The 23,925-nt window shown below is 35.9% G+C and overlaps 5 protein-coding genes across 6 annotated transcripts; 2 read left to right on the forward strand and 3 right to left on the reverse strand.

Annotated features, from left to right (window-relative positions):
- The first annotated feature begins 77 nt into the window (after positions 1-77).
- Positions 78-5,231, forward strand: LOC126667189 (uncharacterized). Its single transcript, XM_050360150.2, has 8 exons — positions 78-447; positions 619-885; positions 1,462-3,827; positions 3,912-4,181; positions 4,249-4,329; positions 4,596-4,707; positions 4,811-4,877; positions 5,007-5,231. The coding sequence occupies exons 1-8, from the start codon at positions 348-350 to the stop codon at positions 5,101-5,103; spliced, it is 3,360 nt and encodes a 1,119-aa protein (XP_050216107.1). The 5' UTR covers positions 78-347; the 3' UTR covers positions 5,104-5,231.
- Positions 5,232-5,237: 6 nt separating this feature from the next.
- Positions 5,238-9,921, reverse strand: LOC126667190 (uncharacterized). 2 transcript variants are annotated; one of them, XM_050360152.1, is made up of 8 exons: positions 9,487-9,921; positions 7,867-8,274; positions 7,587-7,692; positions 6,708-7,020; positions 6,497-6,569; positions 5,941-6,031; positions 5,782-5,861; positions 5,238-5,618 (listed from the first exon to the last, which is right to left on the reverse strand). In XM_050360152.1, the coding sequence occupies exons 1-8, from the start codon at positions 9,535-9,537 to the stop codon at positions 5,484-5,486; spliced, it is 1,257 nt and encodes a 418-aa protein (XP_050216109.1). In that variant the 5' UTR covers positions 9,538-9,921; the 3' UTR covers positions 5,238-5,483. The 2 variants fall into 2 exon arrangements, with proteins under 2 accessions (XP_050216109.1, XP_050216108.1); XM_050360151.1 differs by having other exon boundaries at positions 7,861-8,274; positions 9,487-9,919.
- Positions 9,922-10,131: 210 nt separating this feature from the next.
- Positions 10,132-12,613, reverse strand: LOC126667226 (pentatricopeptide repeat-containing protein At2g36980, mitochondrial). Its single transcript, XM_050360194.2, has one exon. The coding sequence runs from the start codon at positions 12,400-12,402 to the stop codon at positions 10,549-10,551; it is 1,854 nt and encodes a 617-aa protein (XP_050216151.1). The 5' UTR covers positions 12,403-12,613; the 3' UTR covers positions 10,132-10,548.
- Positions 12,614-13,490: 877 nt separating this feature from the next.
- On the forward strand, positions 13,491-14,909 carry LOC126670759 (uncharacterized). Its single transcript, XM_050364581.2, has 2 exons — positions 13,491-13,759; positions 14,631-14,909. The coding sequence occupies exons 1-2, from the start codon at positions 13,660-13,662 to the stop codon at positions 14,753-14,755; spliced, it is 225 nt and encodes a 74-aa protein (XP_050220538.1). The 5' UTR covers positions 13,491-13,659; the 3' UTR covers positions 14,756-14,909.
- Positions 14,910-19,925: 5,016 nt separating this feature from the next.
- LOC126669467 (probable 1-deoxy-D-xylulose-5-phosphate synthase, chloroplastic) lies at positions 19,926-23,212 on the reverse strand. The gene is made up of 10 exons (XM_050362938.2): positions 22,892-23,212; positions 22,663-22,797; positions 22,405-22,569; positions 22,167-22,317; positions 21,807-22,078; positions 21,441-21,714; positions 21,060-21,367; positions 20,689-20,970; positions 20,317-20,601; positions 19,926-20,176 (listed from the first exon to the last, which is right to left on the reverse strand). The coding sequence occupies exons 1-10, from the start codon at positions 23,012-23,014 to the stop codon at positions 20,024-20,026; spliced, it is 2,148 nt and encodes a 715-aa protein (XP_050218895.1). The 5' UTR covers positions 23,015-23,212; the 3' UTR covers positions 19,926-20,023.
- Between the last annotated feature and the right edge of the window lie 713 nt (positions 23,213-23,925).

Here is a 23,925-nt window from a genome sequence, read left to right on the forward strand (position 1 = left end):
GTACATTTATTTCCAGTTTTCAAATTCAAGGACTGCGTTAAGCAGAGAAAAGTTTGAGGGTTTAAATATCCTAAAGGAAAAAATCAGGGCTTATCAGCATCTTTTGCCTTTTTCAGAACACTGGTTATAGGAACTCCCCGTTACAGTACAAAATAAAGTAGAAGGGGGTAAAATCTGTAAAAATCGCACAATCAGTTACTAGTAAAGTGATCTCTATCTTAATTTTCCCTCCAAAAAACTTCCCCATTGTCTTCTCACAGCACTGTGTGTCATCGGAACCCTAACCCTAACGCAAAACTCCGTCACTCTCATTTCTCTCGTTTTTCTCATGAAATTGAATTAATAAAATGGGTTCTACTGGAGACTCTGCGTCCAAAATCAAACCAATTGAAGAAACTCAAACCCTCAATTTTAACACTCAGCTCTTCGATTCCCAGTATTTTACTGGTAAAAATCCACTCCCATACTCAATAGATTTACGTTTTCTCTAACCATAAGTTTCAATTTTTAACTGTAATTATTAGTTTGCATTATTATGACTGTGTTCATTCAGTATCTAATATTTTTCTGTTATTATCTAATTTAAAGTTTTGTGATTAAAAAAAAAAATATGAACAGGTGAAAAAGGTGGTGATGTTAATAGAGCACAATTGGGGAAAAGTACTGTACCTTTATATGATAATGTTTCAGTTAAAGATGCAGTCTTTGAGACTCAAATATTAGATCTTTGTGATGACACGCAACCACTCGATGATGATCTGGATATCCTTGAACATATGGATACTCAGTTGATAGATGAATTTTTTTCTAATGGTGGAGATACTGATAAAACTGAAGTGTTGGATGAAAGTGATCAGCTCTCTGATGGCGAATCTTGTAGACGAGGTAAATGTGAATCATCAGACGTGGGAATTGTTGCTTTTTTTAAGTGTAGTTTCAGTGAGTGTTATGGTATATACAACTTCTATGATTTTGAAGGTCTTCGATTTAGAAGATGCATGGTCTGAGATTTTTTATTTTTCGTATTTGTTCTCATATAAAAATGTGGCTATTTGAGTACTTTTGTTGGTCGGATCATGGATGTATAGCTTGTTAGAGTCAAACTGATTTATTTGTTTGATATTTGCAATGTAATTGTAATGATTAGAACTAAAAATATGATATTCTCTATGCTTTGCAGAACTTGATTCTTCTTCTGAATAGCCAATAGTCTAAGTCAGCAAAGAACTGAAACCTGATTTGTGTTATTTATTCTGTTTTTTTGTATTTCAAACATTTATATGGCGTTTGGATACTATTTGTTGCACCACTTAAAAGGATCATGTATATCGTATGTAACTCTCTACTTACATTCTTTTCACATTGGGTGAGAAGTCTGGAATTTATTTATGGCCATTTATGCAAGTTCCTTGACCAAATTAATAGCATGAAAATATTTTTCACAAATTGTTTTCCTTGCAGTTTCTTCCTCAAGATTTACTTCAGTTCGTGTAGCAGCTTTTCGGGCCTCTGGTCTTGCAGCTCGTAGAAAATCCGGGGAAGGAATCAACAGTGATTCTTCTTTGCTCCTGATTAGTAACCTTCATTCAGAGGAAGATACTATTAAAAGTGATGGATTAATAATACGGGAGGAAGCTGATAATGGAAGATGTACTGATGAAGTGCAGGGATTGATGAATGGAAGCAGCTGTAATGTTGGCCATTCTACAATGAGAAAGCTTTTCGATAAGGACTGTGATGATGAAGGGCTTGCCTCTTGCAGCAAAATTCTGGGAGATGAAGAAATGTTCGAGTTGCCATTTGGTGATGATGGGCTGGCAGGATTGAGCTATATTGACTCGCAAGAACCTGGAGAGTCATCTCAAGCCAATGCTCTTGCCTGTGTGCAAAGGTTGCTTGACGAGAGCAAGGTGTTGTTTGATAATGAATTTGACTTGAGAAAAAGTAGTACTGGAAAATCAAATATCATTTCAATAGCTAAAGGTCCACAAAGCTTGGCCAAGAAAACCACTGATAGGATTAACCAGAAGAAAAGAATTTTTGAGTGGGATGATGCACAAGAAGATGAGGGAGGGGGAGACATTTTCAGGAGGAGAAAGGAAGAATTCCTTGGTATTCAAAGATCCTTGCCAAAGCCTCAGAGGGCCAAAGGAAATCATACGGATGGATGCAGAGACAAAATAGGAAATTTAAATGTTCAGAATGAAAAAACTGTTCATTCTGATTCAAAAATGGTACTGCACAAGTTAAAACTAGATGGCAAGACATTACCTGAAGCTGAAATAAACATAAGGAAGAATCTTGTGAATGAGTTCGACGAAGAGTCTAATCAAGAAACATTGGCCGGGAGACTCAAAGCTGCTGTTACCAGGAAGGATATGCCAGAAGTGCTTAGTGTGGGTTTGGACACTCAAATGGCTGCTGAAGCCATGGAAGCTTTAGTCAATGGTGATGGAATTTCAAACTCTGATGGTGACGATGTGCTGGGAAATTCCGAGGATACTTTAAAAGGATTGCAAGGAAGGAAAGGTAAAAAGAATTCTCGTTCAATGCGTCAATCTGTTGATGGAGACTATGATATTGGAGTTTCCACAAGGCAATCCAGGAAAACAAAGAGCAGCAAACAACGTTCAACTTCATATCAGAAGGATTATGAGACTGCTAGGATCGAGTGTGATATGAATCTAGTAATGACAAGAAGCAAGAGGGCTAATTTAGATGCTGAACTCAGTAGGACTAATATAGTTAAGAAAGTGCGATCTAAAACGGCACGACAGACTAAAAGTGTCCTACTTGATGAGGTTGATGGATGCCATAAAACTGTTTTGGGCGGAAGTAAATCAGCTAAGAGACAGAAGTTGGTGGAGCGACATGCTTCTTCTGTCCCTGTTGCTCGACGAACTAGGCAAACATTGTTCACTTCTCAAGATACAGCTGCTGAGATTGCATTCAATGACTGTGGACAAGAAAAGAATTGTATAGTGGATGTTGGTGCCATAGAAGAAACTAAAGCTGGTACAAGTGTTGAGACTGCTAAGGTTTTGGAAGGTAAACGGAAATCATCAGATGTGGTTTTCACGCAATTTGGAGAACTTGAAACTTCCACATCAAAAATGACAGCCATGAATAGTGGCTTTAGCTGTCCAAGACGAAGAAGATCTAGTCAGCGATTATCTGGTCCGCCAACTGGAACTTGCAACTTAGATGCTCAGTTTAAGCTATCTGATCAGCCAGTAAATATTAAAAAATCTGCACCTTTGAACAAAAGATCACGGAGTACTGCCAAAATTATTATGCTTTCTGAATTAAGAGCAAAGAGGAAAACACGATCCTCGACAACTGTTTATCCAGATATGCCTTGTCCAAATTTCAATGGAGAACTACCAGCAGAAACTTTGGACAAATCAGGTTTAGGTGGTGTTTCTCGTAATTGTCCTTCTCCCTGTGGGACTATGGTTTCTAAAGATGAAATCGCTGAGAAGAAAGTCAAGCAACCTGCAAGACAGATTTCTGATTATGAAGTGCATGCAGATAATTTACCTAAGGAGGCAACTGAACCATCTAAGTCAAACTGTGTTTCCCCAGTTAACCTCACAAGACTTGTGAATGATGCATCACCTATCTGTATCAGCGATGAAACTTTAAAACGATCATGCAAGAAGAGCACATGTAAGTTGTCCCTCGTGAGAGAAATTAATAGCTTATATAGCACAGAGCTGGAATATAGTTCTCAGTCAAAAGAATTAAGGAGGAGAAGAGATTTGGCTAGTGTTAGAGTCTTGTTCAGCCACCACTTGGACGAAGACACAATTAAGCAACAAAGAAAGGTAATTCTTTGGTTTGCATGAACTTTGCTTTGTAGCTTACAATGCTGTTTTGAGTTGATATTGCATGTTGATCTCATCTTGCAGATTTTGGACCGTCTTAAAGTTCCCATAGCATCCTCTATTGCAGATGCAACACACTTCATTGCTGATGAATTTGTGCGTACAAGGAATATGCTAGAGGCGATTGCTTCTGGAAAACTGGTGGTGACTCATTTATGGCTTGAGAATGTTGGACGGGCTAAATATTACATTGATGAGCAAAAATACATTCTGCGGGACTCAAAGAAGGAAAAGGAGATAGGATTTAATTTGCCAGTTTCACTAGAGCATGCTCGTCAGCATCCACTTTTAGAGGTAAGTGTTTTATCGTGCTGGTTTATCTTATTGGCTAAACCTGCTAAATAAATTTTTATTTCTTCAGGGTCGGAGAGTTTTAATCACTCCGAAGATAAAGCCAGGCAAAGAAATAATTTCAGGCTTGGTGAAATCAGTTTCTGGTCAGGTGTGTGCTGCCATCTTCATTGTCTGATTTGAAATCAAAAATTGCTGATTGGGCCTTTGTTTTTGTGGTAACATATAAAATAAATATAGATGGTCATGCATGGATTCAACAAAATCTGAGATTCATGTCACTTGCTCAATTCATCGACCCACTTGTTTGTCAATGTCGCACGCTTTCTCCTGTTTTATGTTGATTTTTGTTGCTACTTTGTTACTCTCCTTGATTTTTGAGGTGCGATATGTAATGTCTGGTGCCATGGTACTCAGGCGTTGGAGAGAGTTGGCAGATCTTCTCTGAAGGATGATACGATCCCAGATGATCTGCTGATTTTATCCTGTGAAGAAGATTATGAAGTTTGTATACCTTTCCTCGAAAAAGGTTTGGATAATGTTGCTTATCTCTTGGAATTTTCCATAAATTACAGATCCATAACAATTATGCAGACTGATGACACTTATACATTCTTCACTTATCCTTTCAGGGGCAGCTGTTTACAGTTCAGAGCTGCTGCTGAATGGAATTGTTACGCAGAAGCTGGAATACGAAAGGTAGGAACCCATCATCATCTTAGAATTCCATCATTACTGTGAGTATTGGTTTTGACAATTAGTTCAGGTCAACCAACATAATATCTATTCTTTTTGTAACTTTAACCGACGGGCATTTCTTTATAACAGGCATCAGCTCTTTGCAGATCATGTGAAAAGAACTCGTTCTACGATATGGCTAAAACAAGATGATGGTCGTTTTAGTCCTGTGATAAAACCTAAATAGTATTCATTTTTTTCACCCTTCTCTTTTATTTTGTGTGTATAAAATAAGTGTTCTTAGGTTTATTTTCTTCGTTGTAATGTAGAAATAAATTAAGCTGTATCATCATCACAATGTATAATTTTTCCTTATACATCTTATCTCAAATTGTAGTTAATTCTTAACAAACAAATGAAAATCCAAGATAAAACCTTTCATCTATTGCGGATTGAACACAATTCTACAACTAAAGCGGACTGATGGAAAACATGATGCTCTCTTTTTGATAGCAAAACGGACAAGAGTAATGCAATTTCCCATGTTCTCGGAAGCACCGATCTTGAGCAACTGAATTTTCGAGATGTTCATTAATGGCCATATCAGTTCTGTTGCTGGTTTCCTAGTTATACTGCAGTGGGGCTCTGCACCACCTGAACCCGCCAAGCATAATACTGAATGTACAATGAGTTGAGAGTCATAGCTAACCCGAAACCCAAAACTGAAGAAACCAAAATAGCAAAAATCGCCTTAAGTTGAAGCTGCAAGACAATTTAATAAAGCTTTAATCAGTGAAATCACATCTACATTCATGCCTTTATTACCATCACTATTTCATTATAATAAACAACTTAGGTTCAGGAGTATATACTGAACAGACCTGTAACGAGATTTCGAGAGAATGCTAGCCAGAAATTTACTAACCATGCTATAAAATAGGTGAACAAAAATGGCCACAAGAGCGAATTGAAGTGCCGCATATGTCCATACATACTCTCTGATAGCTGCAAGTCATGCAAGCATACACTAAGAAATTGCAGTCAAAAAAATATATTGTTGAAAATTCCAGAGGGTGAGACATACCTAGGATGACAGCAAAAATGGATGCCAAAAGTCCCAATGTAAAGGCAAATGGTGCAGCAATTATGATTGCTCGTGTCTTCATCTCTTGAATCTACAAAATATTAAAACAAAAGAATTAACACTATTAATGCTCAAATATCACAGGATGGGAGGAACAAAAGAAAAAGTAAAGGTGTCAATCAACCCCGTGAAATGCTATACATAGTTCAATTTTTTTACCACTTCTGACCCAGCATGAAAGGACATTCCTGAAGTGGCTGCCTGACATGCTACTTCAAACATGAAATGTAACATAGCAGCACAATTCCTTTAGGAATACATAGGGCTCACCCGGTGCACGAAGTGCTCTCCGGTTATTCCAAAGTGTAGGGGGGTTATGGACACCCTTATACGCAACCTTCCCCTTACAATTTGCAAAGAGGCTGTTTCAATACCTCGAACCCGTTTATTGCTGTGCCGAGTTAAAAATCTAAAATAACCGACTAGATAGATGACAAATTGATTCACATAATCGAAAAAAAGAAGCTATATTTGCTTCTAGCCGCTAGCAACATACCAATAATTGTTCCAGGAAGAAGAAGTAGCATATGGTGCTAATTATGACGAGCACTACAAAGTCCTGCCAGACACTGCATGGGCATTCATAAAAATATAGGTCAGAACTAGCATAAACCGAAAAATCAGTACAATTTACAAGCAACTGAAATTTAATTAAAATAAAACTAGTGTTCAGTTTCTTAAGCATGATTCACCACATATTATATCACCTTATTGCTTGAGACCTCGATCGTCGCTGACTCTGGTCCTGCCTGTTATATATTTGAGCAGAGCTCGTCACCCGCAGTAATGTTACAGGTAAGTTCTTAACCTCTTGCCCACATACTTCACAGTTCTTGTTTCCTTTTATGCTAAACCATTTGATTGCACATTCTTCATGTACAAGTCGAAGAGCGCCTTTGCAACTGCACTCCATTTTGAGCGTATTTCCCTCTTCACATACATCAAAACAGATCCTACACACAGCTTCCTCTTCAGGGATTTCTTCATCCTCAACTTCTGCTGGCGCGGAGGATATTTGATCTGCGCTTCCAAGAAACATCGTATAAGCATATGATTGAGGAATATCAGCACATAGGGGTGTGAATTGGTCAGTTTGGTTCGGTAGTAGAAATATCAAAACCTTTCTGTTTTCTAAGAAAATAAAAACCAAACCGAATTAAAGAGTAAAGTTCGGTACGGTTTGTTCAGTTTTTGGTTTAATCAAAGTACAAGATTTTTTTTTTCAAATCTAAAAGATAAAAAGTAGAAGATTAATAGAATAGACATTCAATTTATAAATCAAATATAAGCTAAATTATAATAAATCATTTTACCCATTTAAATACATCAAAAACAATTTTATCCTTGAGAAAATAATATGATTCTTACAAAAATTACATTACATAGATGTACTTTGGTATATTTTGTTTTTCAGTTTTTTTTCTAAATAGAAACCAAACCCAAACTTTTAAAAAATTTACAATAAACAAACCAAACCGACTATTTTCTGTTCGGTTTTCAGTCAGGTACGGTTTTTACACACCCCTACCAGTGCATAGGTAAATCAAAGAACTCAATAACTCGACTAAGCATGCGCAATTATATACCTTCATTGGGAGTTGCCGGAACATTCTCATTGCGAGAAGCAAAAGAAACAGATCTCACAATTACTTTAGAAAGGGACCTAGAAACAGCTCCCTGGACAGCTCCTTTCTGAACAAAGATTAAGACGATTATCTTAGAACTGTTTTGTCTTATAAAATCAACAGGCCGCATAGCATGGATAATTGAAGCATTTATGCAAACCCGTAGTGAAATGAAATTTATGGCTAATGTCTGCAACAGGCAGCAGAAAACAGTGCGTGCAAAAGTAAAGCTTACACTTGCTTTGATAGATTCACCAGGCAATCTTGCTGAAACAGGCGTGGAAACTGAAGGTGACAAATTTGATGCGTGTGTAACGGGAAGAGATGTACATCTTTGCCAAGAAAATGCAGCTCTAAGATTTGCAAGAACAGGACTATCGGGAGATGTCTTAGCGTCTGAATTGAGGAGAAAGCTACTCTCTGCATCAGGCACAGAAATCTTGTTCTTGAAGCTTAAGGCCCGCAAAAAGCCACCTGATGATGAACTACCTTTACTTGAATTTTGAGTGTGCGTAAAGCCTTTCCCACTCCTACTAGTGCCAAACCCTGCAGGTCTAGGTGGTACTTTAACTAAAAGATCTGAGCGCCTAGCATTTAGTCCTGCATTTGAAACTTCTCCATTGGAAAATTCCCCAAGGTTTGGCTCAGTCTGCAAGTAACAAGATCAACCACTAGTCATATAGCTATGAAATTCCTGAACACGTAAATTTAAAGCAGAATATACGAGTATGGCCCATCTGAGATGGAATGCATATCCAGAAGAATGTGTTCATACCAAAAAAGAATAGATGGCCCCTCTGACCCAATCATATCAATATTGTGGATGCTTTCTTAGCATTGAGACCTATTTACAAAGCATGAAGGTGATTTACAGCATTCACATATCAGGCCTTGGTTCGGTCTCGTACAGTAAAAGGGAACAAAGGAATATTGCTTTGAAAACGAAAGATATATAATGGCGGGAGAGGTTTTAATACTAGAGAAGCATCTTATTCAAAAAGGTACCCTTAGCTGAAAAAATGGAAAGTAAGCCGCATCCTTTACCAAAAGTCCAAAATTCAAATTTCTAAGCCAAGCAATGAAAAAAAAGGTATTTTCCTTGAATATTCTATGGCGCCAGCTTTACAGACATGAAACTGCAGAACTTCTAGTTAAAAAGAGGACAGCAGTCCAAATTTAGAAATGTGAAATACCAGATGCAAAATCTACATGGCAACATCAAAGTTTGATTGTCTGTAAAGAATCTAAACTCATTTTTGCTACCATAATAGAAGCAAATACTTACTATATCCAGTTCCTGAAAAACCTAAAGTGATAGATACCCAACTTCATAATTATTTAAACTGGATATAGGACTGTAATTTCACCAATACCCTTTTTAAAACCACCTTAAAATGTTTATAGTTCAGTAAATTCCTCAAAGCCAGTACCAATAAAAAATACTGTAACATTTAGTAAAAAGATCAGTACTTTCTAAAAGTAAATATACAAGTCTCACTAACAAGAAATCAGCAAAATTTGAAGAACAATGATCAGATCAAGAAGCCACAAAAGAAGAAACATAAGTTCAAAGTGGCAGGTCAGGCAATAATTAGAAAGGATCAGCCCCTAATTATTTATACCTCTATCACAAGATTAATAAAAAGAGCATATTTTTCATAAACCCATAAAATATAAAGAACTGAAAAGTCAATAGAAAGCTTTAAACTATTAAAAAACATGGATAGCAAGTTGCAGTTTTTTTAACTATATTTTTAGAAGTAAAGCAGCAGAATTTCACATACCCAGTAAAAAAACATGCAAATCTATGGGGGGAAAAGAGAATACAGAGTGATGGAGAGCCTTAATTAAGGACACAAACCTCTGAAGAAACCTCAGCAACTCCATTAGTAATTGGTTGAGCAGCTTGCATTATTTATTAATAGTAAGCCAATTTCAAAAAGATGTAATACCAAATAGGAATTAATATAAAGAAACTACTATTTAGAGAGATTTATGTTTCAAGATTGAAAAAAGAAACAATCTTTTAGACTGGGAAAACGAGAAAAAGACAGTGAAAGGTAAAGAAATAAACAAAGGAAGTTGCTTTGATTTTGTTGTGATCTATAAGCTACAATTATTCTTGTGTTTGAATATGATCAGTAAATTAATTAGAGATATGATTAACTAATGGATTAATAAAAAGAGAATTTGGATACGAGGTGTGTGTGGTGGTCAAGACAGGTCCCTTAGTTTCTCACTTGCTACTGTCACTGTGTCTCTACTTTTTTGCTATGTTTCCTGTCGTTTCCCCCAGTTTAGCCATTTTTCACTCACCCTCTTTATATTGCTAAATCTCGATCAAGAAATGAAAGAAATTGGTAAAATTAGTTGCGGATTTAGACTCACAAATTGAAGTAGTAAAAATTTACATAACTGCTTATATAATATAAAAAAATTGGTTTTTTATTATTACCAATTTTTTTTAATTAACATAGAGATTTATATTATCTCCAAATTGAATTGAATTTTTTGACACCAAAACTGAACTAAAAAATCGAATGTTTTAATTTCAAACAAAATAGTTCAGTCACTTAATTCGGTTTCGGTTCAGTTTTGATATCGTTCATGACTAATGACTTGTAATGTAGTCAGCCCGGAATACCTCTGTAGTCTTTCGCTCCGCTACTTTGTCCTTCATTCATTTTCTATTAGTTGCCGTAGTTTCTGCGCTTGCTGAGGGTTCTCCTCATTTTTGGAGGGTAGTGACAGGTAGCACTACCGGGCGACTATGTAGTATCAAACTCCAATCGTCACACCCCGAATACAGCCCCACTCGTTCGCCCCAGAGTTGAATCAACTAACTATCCCGGTTCTATATACAAAGAAGTCATCAGCATTTGGATTCACCTCTATAATTACTGAAGCTCAGACTGAAGTACCATCAACATGGATTTTTCATTTCAAACTCGAGCATATATAACATCTTATACAACTCATCCATGTGTGAACAGAAATAATTTCCTGCTACAAAAGATGTAACCTTATTTCTCACTTCAATCCAACTACAACCAGGCATTTTCTTCAACCCTTGGTCCACCATTGCCTTTCTAGCTCTCTCTGCTTCGTTCCACTGCCCACGAGCACAGTACAGATTTGACTGAACCACATAGCTTATCTCTTTATGGGGATCCATAATCTTCAAAATCTCCCCCATAAGAGTACCCATCTCAACTTCACCATGAGCAGAACATGCTCCAAGCAGAGCCTCGCACGAACTGGCCTCAGCATCGATTGTTCTCGAATACTTCTTAGCCAACTCTTTCGCTTCCATTAAGTGGCCACCTCGTCCAAGCATATCCACCATACAAGCCACGTGATCTTCGTCGTAGGGAAGTTCGTGAACTGACTTGATAGATTCAAAAAGCGCACCACCTTCTTTTACGAGTCCTGAGTGACTACAGCTCATTAGTAAACCAATCAAAGTCATTTGATCTGGTTTTGTACCAGATGCCATCATATCCTCGTACAATCGTAAAGCTTCCCTAGCCTTTCCGTGCAATCCAAATGCAAATACCATAGCATTAAAAGAGACCAAATCCTTTGAAGAGATATCATGAAATGCAAGAATTGATCCATCTAAATCTCCACATTTAGCATACATGTTCATTAAACCATTGCCAACATACACATAAGTATTGAAACCATGGCGAATTGTACAACCATGCACCATTCTACCATGCCCTAATACTGCTAACCTCGAACACGCGTGTAGGACAGCTCCAAACGTAAAATCATCCGGAAGCAAACAACTTTTTCCCATGGCTACAAAGAATCTAAGAGCTTCTTCTCCATACCCGTTTCGAGCATATCCTGTAATCATAGATGTCCACGAGACAACATTCTTTTCCGGTAAAGCTTGAAACTTGTGAAATGCTTCATCGACATTTCCAACTTTCATATAAGCATCAATTATAGCATTCCAAGACACCTGTGTTAACATTCCAGTACATTCAACCACCTTCATAGCATCATTCAAGGAACCAAGTTTTGCATACAAGCTGAGAACTGCATTCTTTGCCTCCACTGCGGAACTCCAACCGCTCTTAATAAGAACACCGTGCAACGTACACCCACTTAGAAACTCCGATGATTCAGCACAGGCACTTAAAAGAGAACTATAAGTCCATTGATCAGGCTCACAGTTACCAAGTCGCATCTTTCTAAACAAATCAAAACATGCTTCGATTTCACCATATTGACCAAGCCCAACAATCATAGTATTCCAAGCAATTCCAACCTGCTTAGGCATTGCATTGAAAACCCCCATTGCTTCATTAAACTGACCACAATTGGTATATGCAAACAAAAGCGAACACCATGTTATTTCATTCGCATTAATCACTTCTTTAAACACCCGATCAGCACTCAACGCATTAAAACACTTCCCGTACATATCGATTAGGGAATTTTTAACTGGCAATGAAGATTGGTAACCCAAAACAATAACTAGAGCATGAATTTTGGTTCCATTTAGCAATGACCCAGCACCAGCACATGCATTTAAAGTTGCAGTGAAAGTGAAATGGTCAGGTCTGTTATTGCTGGTTCTCATTTGATAATAGAGAGATAAAGCTTCTTGATGAAAACCCTGTTGAGAATAGCCAGTAATCATTGAATTCCAAGCAAATGTGTCTCTCAGTGGCATTTCATCAAACAGTTTCCGAGCATGAATAATGTAACCAGATCTTGCTAAATCGGTGATCTTGGAAGTGATTCGAAATAAATTAGAGTGCATGATATCATTATAATTCTATTTCATATGTTTTACGATTTTAATGTATCGATGAGATTCGCCAAATTCCTCTTTAATTCATCAAATTTGATTGAACTAGCTGGCCTTTGTCAGCATATATCGTTATCGCTCCAGGAGAGTTTCCTTTTGGGTTAATAATTAAACGTCCTCAAAGTTTGCCAAATTGTCCATTTTAATCACTACATTAAATTTTAGTTTTGAAGTGGAAGTCCCTAGATTTCCTACAATAATTTCGTGAACAAAGGGTCAACGCGCCCCCTAAACTTGTGTCACGGGGTCATCTAACCCAATTTATACTTTTTTGAGCAAATAACCCCAAAACTCTTCATTTTCGGGTCAAGTAACCCCATAATTGTATTTTTAAAACACGTAAAATACAAATCGGAGGTAAGGGATGTAAAAAAGTAATTAGATACTTCCCTAATTGTTACGATATTTTATCCTAAATCTGTTTATTTAAAATAAAAATATAAATTATGGGTTATTTGACCCAAAAATGAAGAGTTTTGGGGTTATTTGCTCAAAAAATATAAATTGGGTTAGATGACCCCGTGTCACAAGTTCAGGGGGCGCGTTGACCCTTTGTTCATAATTTCGTACCATGTAAACCACAGTGGGTGTGTTACTACTTCTTTCTTGGTTAGATCACAAATATTTGGCGTTCGTTTTGAGCTTTAAATTTGAATTTTTTGATGAATTGAAATTCTTATCATATCATTAAAATAATAGTTAAAAACGAAATATAGAAATTTTAAAGATGCAAATGATATAAGAAGTTTTTAACTATTGAATTCTTTCTTTACCCGTCAAAATTTTAATAAATTTTATTTTTTTATATTATACTTTTATTTTGTGTACCAATTGATTTACATTTTACTTCAATATTTGTTTTAATATACTCTATCTTTGATTAAAAAAAATATTTAAAAAAAGTTTTTAAAATTTGATTTTTTTAATCTCCAACTCTTACCTTCATTTTATTTGTTTGTTTATGTAATTAAAAGTAAAGCTCTACTTGACTTATAAAAGTAAAATTTCATGTGGATGTTGATAGTAGAAGGGGTAAAGTGTTAATTTGCAAAGAATAAGAATCAAAGTATTTTTCATGGTAAATATTAAGGTGTTTGTGTTGACTAGCATTATAACATACTCCTTCTTTTCTTGTTTTCGGGTTCAGATTTGGTGGCGTCGAATGCCGATAATTGAGCTCTGTCAAAAAGAATAAGGACAGGTTTTGCAATGGTGAGGATGAAGTTTTTGGATTGGTATGCGAAAATAGCAATTGGGTCTGCTCTAGTGGGAGCTTCAATGGAGTTTTTCATGATCAATACGGGCTTCTGTGTGAGAACCCTCCTTCTCATCATCCTTTTTTTAACGACCCTCTTCTTACTTTTGAACTGACAATGTTACAACATCTTGTTGATTGATTTTGTCGATTTTAATTATAAATTGCAAATGTTTGATTAGTTAAAAAAATCTTTACAAGCCCTTGTTTACTGATTTTTCTGAGCAGGGTATTTGGGATTTGGACCTTAGAAGAGTAAATTGATAATGGTGATTACTTTAAATGGCGATTGATTTGTTTTCAAGTTCCAAATACTTATTTTTGCATGTGTTGTGCTTTCTCGCTTATTAATTCTATATGTAGGTTAATGTTTTGATTTGTTGTTTTATGATATTTGTATTCCATTCATTTTTTAAACTTCACTATTGTGCAAAGGGGTTATAAGATGTTACACATTGGGTAATTGGATTTTGTACTTGTAGACTATGTAACACGGACATGGAAACGGGGGAAAGGATACTTACTGTGTTATTTTAAGGTTCCTATGTTAAAAATGAAGTGTCGTGTCCGAAACGCCAAGTTTCCATATATTTCTGAAATGGGAAACACATTGATCGAATGAAGTGTCGGTGCTACTTAGCTTGTAGAAAAGCAAGCATCTTTGACTGAATGGCTCAGTTGTTGAAGTCCAAATCAAAGATAAATTGCTTATCGGCATGTTAAAAATTGGATGGTATGCTGATGAATGTATACTCTTGACAAAGAATTGAGGGTTCGAGAAAGAACTTAAACTATTTCGGATTGCCATTTTCTGTATGTCATTATATGTTTGTCCCTGTGCTTTGATATTGTGCTCTAAAAGTGTTCCTTGTCAAACTGTAACACAAGCAATTATGAGTTACTTACTTGCTATGTCTTCATGCAGATGATAAGGTGACTGAGCTGGAGTCGGAGAAGAGAGCTTGGGAAAGCTCCCCTGAAGCTGCGGCAGTTCGAGAAGCTTTAAATCCTTGGAGAAATCATGATGCAGAAGTAAGAAAAAATCCGTAGATTTTATCTTGGCATGAAGAGTTTTTATGTAAGGTTTTTTCTTGATCGTTTACTTATACATTGGGACCTGAAGCTTATTACACAGAAAAACACAATTTTGGAAGTAATTAGGCTATTGACTCGTTTAATTACCTATAATTATTTGTAGGCCAAATTTTGTCCCTTCATATCCCTCGAGCATATTTGGCAATCCTGCTATTTGCTCCATGTTATGTCTTAATTTTTTATCATACTCAATATAAGATGAATAGTAAGTCATGGGAAATGAAATTAGATGAAAAAATTGTTCATTTGTGACTTCTTACTTTATTTCATGCTTTTTTTGTTACATTTGGATTTGCGGTTCATTTTTCAAAGCTTTGATGGTTGCTGATTTCAATTGCATAGGATCCACTATTATTTTTCGGGTCAATAGTCCTCTGGTTGCTGATGTTTTATACTTCTTACTACCCTGTCTGCAGATAGAGTAGTAAACTTCCCAAAAAAAAAGTATACAGGATGCATTTACATGCATTGACGGTAGGGGTGTGGATTGGGTTCAATGAGAACCAAACTGAAATTTTATTCGGTTCAGTTTGATTTGCACTAAAACTTAACTAAAATCTATTTATGTCCAGAACCTAACGGAAAACCCATTTTTATAATATCAAACCAAACGAACATAATTTGTCGGTTCGCTTGGGTTATTCGGTTTGGTTCGATTTTTATACATCCCTAATTGACAGTATAAATGAAAAATAGCTACGCATAAAATTTATAAGCTTTCATCGCTTGAGTAGTCTGAGACGTCATGTCCAAGAAACTCCTAAATATGATGAATTTCTTTATAGAGTAATTTAATTATTATGATTTAAGAGTAAGATGGACAAATACTTTCTTGCCCTTGTAAAATAGCAGAAAAATAGATGATTTATTGGCTGTGCCTGAACATTTGTTGACTGTAATAAATCTGTAGCTTCTCATAAGCTAACCATAATGAGTAACATATACAAATCAGAGTTCTTGTCCGCTACGGGTTCCATGCCTCCATGGTATGGAAGCATTGAAGTCTGCCTTTTGATGCTGTTAAGAGTCCTGATGTTGTTTTTCCTCCACACCTGTTAACTGATTACCGAGTCAACACAACAAACTTAGACTTCCAGTTTATCATTTTGCTATGTTGTAGGGGTGAGCAAACCGGTCTGTTAAACTGAATTAACCGCTTAAGCTGATCTATTTCAGTTAAGTTTGGCTGAATTAGTTAATTTGGTTAGTTCGGTTATGGTTAAGAGTTTAAAAAAAAACGGTTAATCGGGATAACCAAATTACGATCTTTTATATTTTCATTTATTTTTAATCATTATTCTTAATAGTTTTATTGGTTTACAGAATTAACCGACTAGTTTCGGTTTTTCTTTTTAAGATTTTAGTTTGTTCACTTAATCAGTTCAGTTCAATTGATAATTTAATCGGTTTGGATAGAAATAATATAAGATGGTGAATTCCATTTTGATTAGACCGGTTGGTTTTTAACCAAACTTTCCGTATACTCACCCCTAATTGTATTCATAATTGTGTCTGAAAGCTGCCACCTAAAGATAAAATATCTTATTGTTGCCGAGGAGGCAACTGAAGTCCTAGAATCTTTGAATTCAACCATCACAATGTTTAAACATGCTTTTTTGTTTGTCATGTGGAGCTTTCAAATCATGGTTAGTGTATGGGGATGACAGGATTAACATAATAATGCATATTTATAATTCTATTAGGCCGACTTTATTTGACAACATGCGACCACTACTAGTGGACTTTGACACTTGATATGAAGCATGGTGCTTTGTATCACTAATTAACATCATTTTACCTTTTGAATGAATGTAATGTACTGTTATACAACTAGTCGGTACAACCCAGGTTTTGACATTGCTCCTTCAACCATTTTGTTGAATGCTACTTCTGTATTAAAATATTTCAAAGATAGTCGTCTTTTTGTGATTTCAAGATTTATATACGTTCTTACCACTAGATTATGTCTCCGGGAACCTTCTTAGTGTCTGAAACTCATAATCGTTTAGATACTATATCATTTATGTAAAGTTGTATTCGGTATATATAGCATGCATTGCTATGTTAATGGTGTAAATAGTACCTTGCACGTATGTAGCACTTTTTGTACTCTGCGACTATAATAGTAAAGTTGGTGAGTAAATTGCTCTTGCATCTCAAACTGATGCTCGTAGCGTAATTGGTTCAAATGGATTTCATAAAATTTTATGAGATTCATTTGTAAATGCTCATCTTGTATTTGGTTTCATGAACTTATTTACAAATAAATTTAATTTAGTATAGCATTGAACGCAATGAGACAGGAGATGCCAATATTTACCTAGTGAGATGTAGTTTTTTCAACTTTTTGTGGCCCGATCTGTAGGTCTACTAACGTAAAAGCGAGGAGTTGAGCCTGAACTAGAGACCAATAAGATTAGTTGTGCTTAGCAAACATGAAGTCATTCTAACATCAGACACTCTGGTCTAAACTTAGTAACAGATGTCACTTCATCAGAATTAGATCTTGAATAAACTTAAACTCCAATTTAGAACTAACACTAAACTTTTCCCATAGACATGGACATAGTCATTAAAATTTAATCATTATTTTAAATAAAATAAAATCTGAAGTAAAACAAGTGGGTTTTTCTTAAACACACATCAGTCTAGTGCTGGTATTTCATGGTGGACTAAAATTTAGCTCCATGATGATAGTCATTTAGAACAAAACCTTAAAAGAAAAGGACCTTTTAACCCAAAATTAAGGTGCAGCTATTGCAAATTACTAATTAACAGGAACTTAGTTATCGACAAAGTATATAAATAAGCAACAAGCAGCAAAGAGAAGCAGGTTAAGTTGATCTAAGCTAGATATATCACAAGATTAATTAAGCTTAATGGAAAAGAAAAATGGAGGGGTGGATTTGTCCTCTTTTCTTGTGATTGAAGGCAGTGCAGACTCAGAGGTAGACTTATGTAAAGATGTGATTATGGAGCATGAAGATGATGCTGAGTCATGCAGCTGTGATAATACTAGTGAAGTAGTATTGAGTTTTCTTCAAGCTGTTGACTGCGATGACGACGACGACGACGACGACAACGATGAAGAAGATTATTGTAGAGATATGTGTGAGGAGGAAATGGAAGACATGTCTACTGAAGATGGTGAAGAGGCCATTAATGGTGGATGTACTAACTTCAGTGTAAACAAGAAGATGGGTGATGAAATGGAGGACAGACTCTTTTGGGAGACTTGTCTCGCACTAGGGTTTCCATAAATTTTCTATTACTTGTTTCATTTCCTTATTTTAAAATTTCAAGTAGGTAGAATTTTAGCTTGTTATTTTTGCTTATTTCATTTTTCTTTATTAGATTGGAGCGTATGAGCTATACAATGGAAGTGATTCATTCTCTTGTGATACTAAACCAACATATATATATATATGAATATTGCAGTAAGATTCGAATTTTATACTAGTATTTTAAAAATTAAACCGATGGCCGAATTGGTAAGGCTATTGATTTTTGGCTCAACCAATTGAATCGGTTGAAGGAAATAATAAAAAACTAAAATTGGACTTAGCTTATATAGTTTAACGGTCTATTTTTTTCTTCAATTTCCAACTTTGTCTGACTTGGCCAGTTTAATTCGTTTTGATTTGATTAATTGAATTTTTAATTTTTAAGAGTTAGTTGGACCGGATAAATCAACTTTCCAGTCCGGTCCAACCACTACTTTAGATCTTTATAATTTTTAGAGTGTGAGAACACCAATTATATTGCTCCTTAATTGATTTTCTTTTTATATTTTGTGTATAGCCTTTAAATTTAATCACACTCACAATTTTGTTTTATTTTTTCAGAATTTGACTTTATGTATTTTTAGAAAATATTATTTAATTTTTAAAATTCTAAATTTTATGTATGTAATTGGAGTACAATTACTGAAATCCTCTTTAAAAATATTAGTCAGCATTTACAGTCACAAACATTTATGCCACGTGGAAATGCGTTCTTGTCTGCCACATGGCAAAATAAGTGAAATCTTATTGCCACGTAAAGGCCAGCAAGCAACTTCTTACTGACGGAGCACCAGAATCGCCGGTCAGATAACCTGCAACGAGAGCATTTGAGCCAAACACTTTCTGGTTCCGATGGCTGCAAATTAGTGGCGCTTTTCTCCTTGCTCGGAATCTTACAATCTGAAAATCTCCGGTCATTGAGACAAACATTTACCATCACACTACACTGACAGTTATGTCTATTCTAACATGAAGAGCAGAACGAGATTAGTTTCGTACAAGACAAGAAACTCGGCATCATTATTTACTTCCACTGCTTCAGAATTGAAGAGATGCGTGTTCAGTTCAATCTTACCGAAATTGCTGTTGTTAGGCAATACGGCATTTGCCATTCACCTTGATTAGACTTCAAATCTTGAATGTAAGTTTACCTAATTCATTTGATTTTGTCTTAACATTTTCCTTCTGAAAACGAAATTGATCAAATTAAGACCTCGTGGTGCCCAAAAGCTAGAAAAGTTCGACAATTTAGACATTTGTTCAAAAGTTCTAAATCTATCTCAATTTAATTAGTTCGCCAAAATCTATCTAAATTTTTAAAATTGATTTAATTGTCTTTATATGAAAATTGAATTTGTAGTTTTATAAAATACTTGATGGTAATTGGATGTGTGTGTTTTTGGAAAAAAAAATTAAAAAAAAAAACACTGCCGAGTGGAGTATGCCACATGGTTCGTATAAATCGATTTTGAAGAATTTACTAGATTTCCAGGATCGTCCAAATTAAAATAAATTTTACAACTCTTGGAAAGTTTGGATAGATTCTCAAAAAGTTAAAAAGATATCGCTTTTTCTTACACCATTAAATCTAAATTTAAATGTTTGAATACTTGATCAATTTACATCTTCCACAAATCAAATACACTTGACATAATTGGACATCACATCAAATCACTAGATTATTATTGGACTTTATCATATGATTTGATTTTTTAACATATTCTTTATAGTCAATTGTTGGTTTCGAATTGGCAATGGCATTTGGAGCACCGCCCCATCTGATTTTGTGTGGATAGAATGATTCAATCTCTTGATGCATCTAAGTTAGTGGGATTTGGTACTATGAAACAATATTGAGATTTTCTATTTTACATTTTACACTAAATGGATTATGACATGACAAATCTTACTGTGATTTTCTATTTTACATTGTTCTACTCTATGCTGACATTATCTGCAGAGCTTCTCTTTTGTTTCCAAGTATGTTCAATACTGTTGCTGCTATGTGGGATGGTGTTAGACCTGCATCTACGAACTGATCAGCCGGTGATCCATGGTCGATGTACCTATCCGGAAGAACCATTGGTCGCCACTGCCGTATAGAAAACACTTAGGTGTAAGCATACAAATAGGTTGCTTCTACAAGCCAATTCAAGAATGTGCATGCATAAACATATATATATACGAGAAACATTCATGAGGATCGAGCAATTCAAACTTTTAGATATGTACCTTTAGTTTTCCATCAAGAAGACCGTCGAGAGCCAGAAAATGAGCAACATGAGATCCAAAGCCCCCAACTGAACCTTCTTCCACTGTAATCAGTATTTCGTGTGATTTTGCTAGACTTCGAATAAGGGAATGATCTAAAGGTTTGCAGAATCTAGCGTCTGCAACTGTTATGCGTAAATCGTGGGTTTCCATCAAAGAGGCGGCAGCTAAACAGCTCTGAACTGCTGACCCATAACCCAAAAGTGCCACTCTTTCTCCTTCAATTAAAATCCTGCCTTTACCAACCTACAAGAAAAGCACCAGGAAATGTTTAATTGGTGGCCATTTGCCTTCATTAATCTGGGATGATATAAAGATTCAGTTGAAGTTCACCTCAAGAGGTATGCCTTTGTTTTCCGGCGGCAGCAGAACACCAACGCCGTTGCCTCTTGGGTAGCGGAAACAGCTAGGGCGATCATCAATGGCTGCGGCAGTAGCAACCATGTGAAACAGTTCTGCCTCATCAGAAGGAGCCATCACCACCATATTCGGTAGGCAAGCCATAAAAGTGACATCAAAAGCTCCACAATGTGTAGGACCATCTGCTCCAACAAGCCCTGCTCTATCCATTGCAAATCTTACAGGCAGTTTCTGCAAATCCACATCATGTACCACCTGTGGTGTTCACACAGAATATGATTGACCCAATGTATACAAATTTCATGCTAAATCAACTGAATAAAAGGTAAATACATATTGCTTGCCTGGTCATATGCCCTCTGCAGAAAAGATGAGTAGATGGCACAAAAAGGTTTAAGACCCTCACAAGCTAGTCCTGCAGCAAATGTGACAGCATGTTGTTCTGCTATCCCAACATCAAAGCATCTTTCAGGGAACCGCCGCATGAAGAGATTTAAGCCGGTTCCACCTCCCATTGCCGCATGAATTGCGACAATATTCTTGTCAGCTTCTGCTTCAGCGATTAAAGCCTCTGCAAAGTATGTTGTGTAAGACTGTGTACTAGCTTGGCCCTTGAATTGCTTTCCAGTAGCAGGATCAAACTTGGTCACTCCTGAAAAATATACAGGTTACTGTTATTCCTTTTTCATGAGAAGTGTGACATAAAGTAATAATAATTTTCTTACCATGATATTTATCTGCAGCTCTCTCCGCATATGGATAACCCCGGCCTTTCTCGGTGATAACGTGGATCAAAACCGGACCAGTTGTTCTAGTACTCTTAACCTCTTTGAGAATAGCAGTAAGATCATCTATGTTGTGACCATCGACGGGACCAATGTAATATAGTCCGAGCTCTTCAAAGAGAGTTGACCCAGAACCACTGATCATCCCACGAGCATATTCATCAACCTTTGCCGCCAGTTCATGCATAGGTCCACCGATCTGCTTTGTAACACCCTGCAATAATTTCCGTTCCGACAAAAATCAGTTTCCGCACTTAAAGGTTAGTAAAGCATTCTCTTCTCTGATCTCCTAAGTGTATTTATTACCTTGGCAACCTCTCTTAATTCTCTTAGAGGCTTGTTTGATTGCAACCTACTGAGAGCACTGCTTAAAGCTCCGACGGGTGGTATTGGTCCGTCGAGACTAGCAGTTGGTAGAGAAACTTGTTTGTTGTCATTAAGTATAACAATCATATCAGAATCCAAATATCCAGCATTGTTCATAGCTTCATAAGCTTGTCCTGCTGTCATTGCTCCATCACCTATAACAGCGATAACATTGTTCTTCCTTCCTTTTAAATCTCTGCCCACAGCCATTCCTGTTCATTGCAGAAAGCTTAATACATTTTGTAGTTTTGGAGAATGAAGTCATAGAATTTGATAATGCTTGAAAAGAAGATTACTTACCCAAGCCAGCAGAAATAGTGGTGGAGCTATGGCCGGTCCCGAAGCAATCATATTCGCTCTCTGATCGCTTCGTGAAACCAGCAAGTCCGTTCGTCTGCCTCATCGTATGCATCTTGTTTCTTCTCCCAGTCAAGATTTTATGTGGATAAGACTGAAAATTTAAAATTACAACCTTAAATTCTCAACAGCAAAATTTTCTTGCTGCTATAAAAAAGGAAAAAAGTTTAGGACAGAAAACCTGATGACCAACATCCCATAAAATCCTGTCTTGAGGAGCATTAAAAACATAGTGAAGAGCAACAGTGAGCTCAACAACACCAAGGCTCGATCCTAAGTGACCCCCAGTTTTCGAAACATTGAAAATAACATCTGAACGCAGTTCATCTGATAGTTGTTGTAGCTCCTGTTTGATCATGAATACAAATTCTATTAAAATAACAACAAAAAAACTATCTTTTTCACTATATTAATGTCGTTTAGTTATTAAATTATATACCTTGGTTGATAGATTTTTCATGTGAATTGGATAGTTAATGGTGTCAAGCAGAGGTGTCGGTGGTCTCTGTGAATAATACTCTTCTGTCTCCGACAGTGATGCACATATCCCAACTGCCCTTTTCTTTCCCTTTGTCTAAACAGTACAAAAACATCATTAACAAAGATGAACTCTAAGTACAGTTCTCAGACATGGGTAGTTATAAGAATTAAGTAAACATAACAAAAACCTGATTAAATCTCTGCAAAGATTGACCCAACAGATCTGTTTTGAGCAACAAATGAGAGAACCCATTGTAAAGATCTGAACTTGTTGCAGCATGAGAAGGAAATGAAAATGCACAGAGAGCCATTGCAGTAAACAAAACTGCAAGAGTTCAAAAAAAAACTAGAAATTTATAGAAGAAGAACAACCCAGAAAATGACCCACTAATTGGTTGAATAGTTTAAGATTATGTTATGTGGTTGACAATTAGAGAGTGATGTGTTTAATGGTTTAGTGCAAAAACATAAGAGTTTAAATCTTGGTAATATATATATAGGCTTTTCTTTTGAGTTGAGCACTATCAACCAGCAAAGCAAAAAAAAGGAAAAGTTCTATTCGGTGACAGGACAAGAAAATGGGTGGTTTACTCTCATTGGCCCACGTCATCAGAAATCACAAATGGATAGATAGAATAGATAGATAGATTTGTAATAGGAAAAATAATGTATATTTAATGTTCATTTGAAATGTGGGGCTCTGTACTTAATAAATGGTGCGTTTTTAAAGATGTGGTAAAATACAATAGTCTGAGGTAAATTGGCTTTTTTTGGTTAGGCTTTTCTAACCTTTTTTAGTTGTATATGTTCAAGAGAACAAAATAAAATCATTGTTCTTAATGTATAAACATGGCATGCTTAGTAGGCAGCCAATTAGTTAGATATTAGTGTTTAGAATATGTTTGGTAAGAAATTTATTTTAAAATTGTATATAGTTGATTAAGCCAATAGGGACCTAATTTGGATAGCTAAAACACCTCTAAATGCATTAGGAGGTTGTGAGTTTAAATTGAGACTTTACGAGTCGCTTATTGTTAAAAAAATGGCTGAAGATGGCCATCATATTAAAAAAGTGATAAATATACAAAATGAATTTAAACAAATTTGATTTTTTTTATAATTGGGAGAATAGAACACACAACCTTGATATTTTCCAACGTTTATCCCATTTGAGATATAATTCATTGGTTAACCAATATGATACTTAATCAAATTAAAATTA

This window comes from Mercurialis annua, linkage group LG2, assembly GCF_937616625.2.
Source record: "Mercurialis annua linkage group LG2, ddMerAnnu1.2, whole genome shotgun sequence".
Classification (NCBI taxonomy): domain Eukaryota; kingdom Viridiplantae; phylum Streptophyta; class Magnoliopsida; order Malpighiales; family Euphorbiaceae; genus Mercurialis; species Mercurialis annua.

What these genes read in the sequence shown, in the direction of transcription:
- LOC126669467 (XM_050362938.2), bottom strand. Translation starts at nt 23,014, where the DNA reads ATGGCTCTCTGTGCATTTTCATTTCCTTCTCATGCTGCAACAAGTTCA. An exon ending in TGAAAAATCTATCAACCAAG is followed by an intron (nt 22,570 to 22,662) that starts GTATATAATTTA and finishes ATGATCAAACAG; the next exon opens with GAGCTACAACAACTATCAGA. An exon ending in TTCTTGATGGAAAACTAAAG is followed by an intron (nt 20,177 to 20,316) that starts GTACATATCTAA and finishes TCTATACGGCAG; the next exon opens with TGGCGACCAATGGTTCTTCC.
- LOC126667190 (XM_050360151.1), bottom strand. Translation starts at nt 9,537, where the DNA reads ATGCAAGCTGCTCAACCAATTACTAATGGAGTTGCTGAGGTTTCTTCA. An exon ending in TTGCTGAGGTTTCTTCAGAG is followed by an intron (nt 8,275 to 9,486) that starts GTTTGTGTCCTT and finishes TGTTACTTGCAG; the next exon opens with ACTGAGCCAAACCTTGGGGA. An exon ending in CATTTTTGCTGTCATCCTAG is followed by an intron (nt 5,862 to 5,940) that starts GTATGTCTCACC and finishes CATGACTTGCAG; the next exon opens with CTATCAGAGAGTATGTATGG.
- LOC126667226 (XM_050360194.2), bottom strand. Translation starts at nt 12,402, where the DNA reads ATGCACTCTAATTTATTTCGAATCACTTCCAAGATCACCGATTTAGCA.
- LOC126670759 (XM_050364581.2), top strand. Translation starts at nt 13,660, where the DNA reads ATGGTGAGGATGAAGTTTTTGGATTGGTATGCGAAAATAGCAATTGGG. An exon ending in CATGATCAATACGGGCTTCT is followed by an intron (nt 13,760 to 14,630) that starts GTGTGAGAACCC and finishes GTCTTCATGCAG; the next exon opens with ATGATAAGGTGACTGAGCTG.
- LOC126667189 (XM_050360150.2), top strand. Translation starts at nt 348, where the DNA reads ATGGGTTCTACTGGAGACTCTGCGTCCAAAATCAAACCAATTGAAGAA. An exon ending in TGGCGAATCTTGTAGACGAG is followed by an intron (nt 886 to 1,461) that starts GTAAATGTGAAT and finishes TTTTCCTTGCAG; the next exon opens with TTTCTTCCTCAAGATTTACT. An exon ending in TATACCTTTCCTCGAAAAAG is followed by an intron (nt 4,708 to 4,810) that starts GTTTGGATAATG and finishes TTATCCTTTCAG; the next exon opens with GGGCAGCTGTTTACAGTTCA.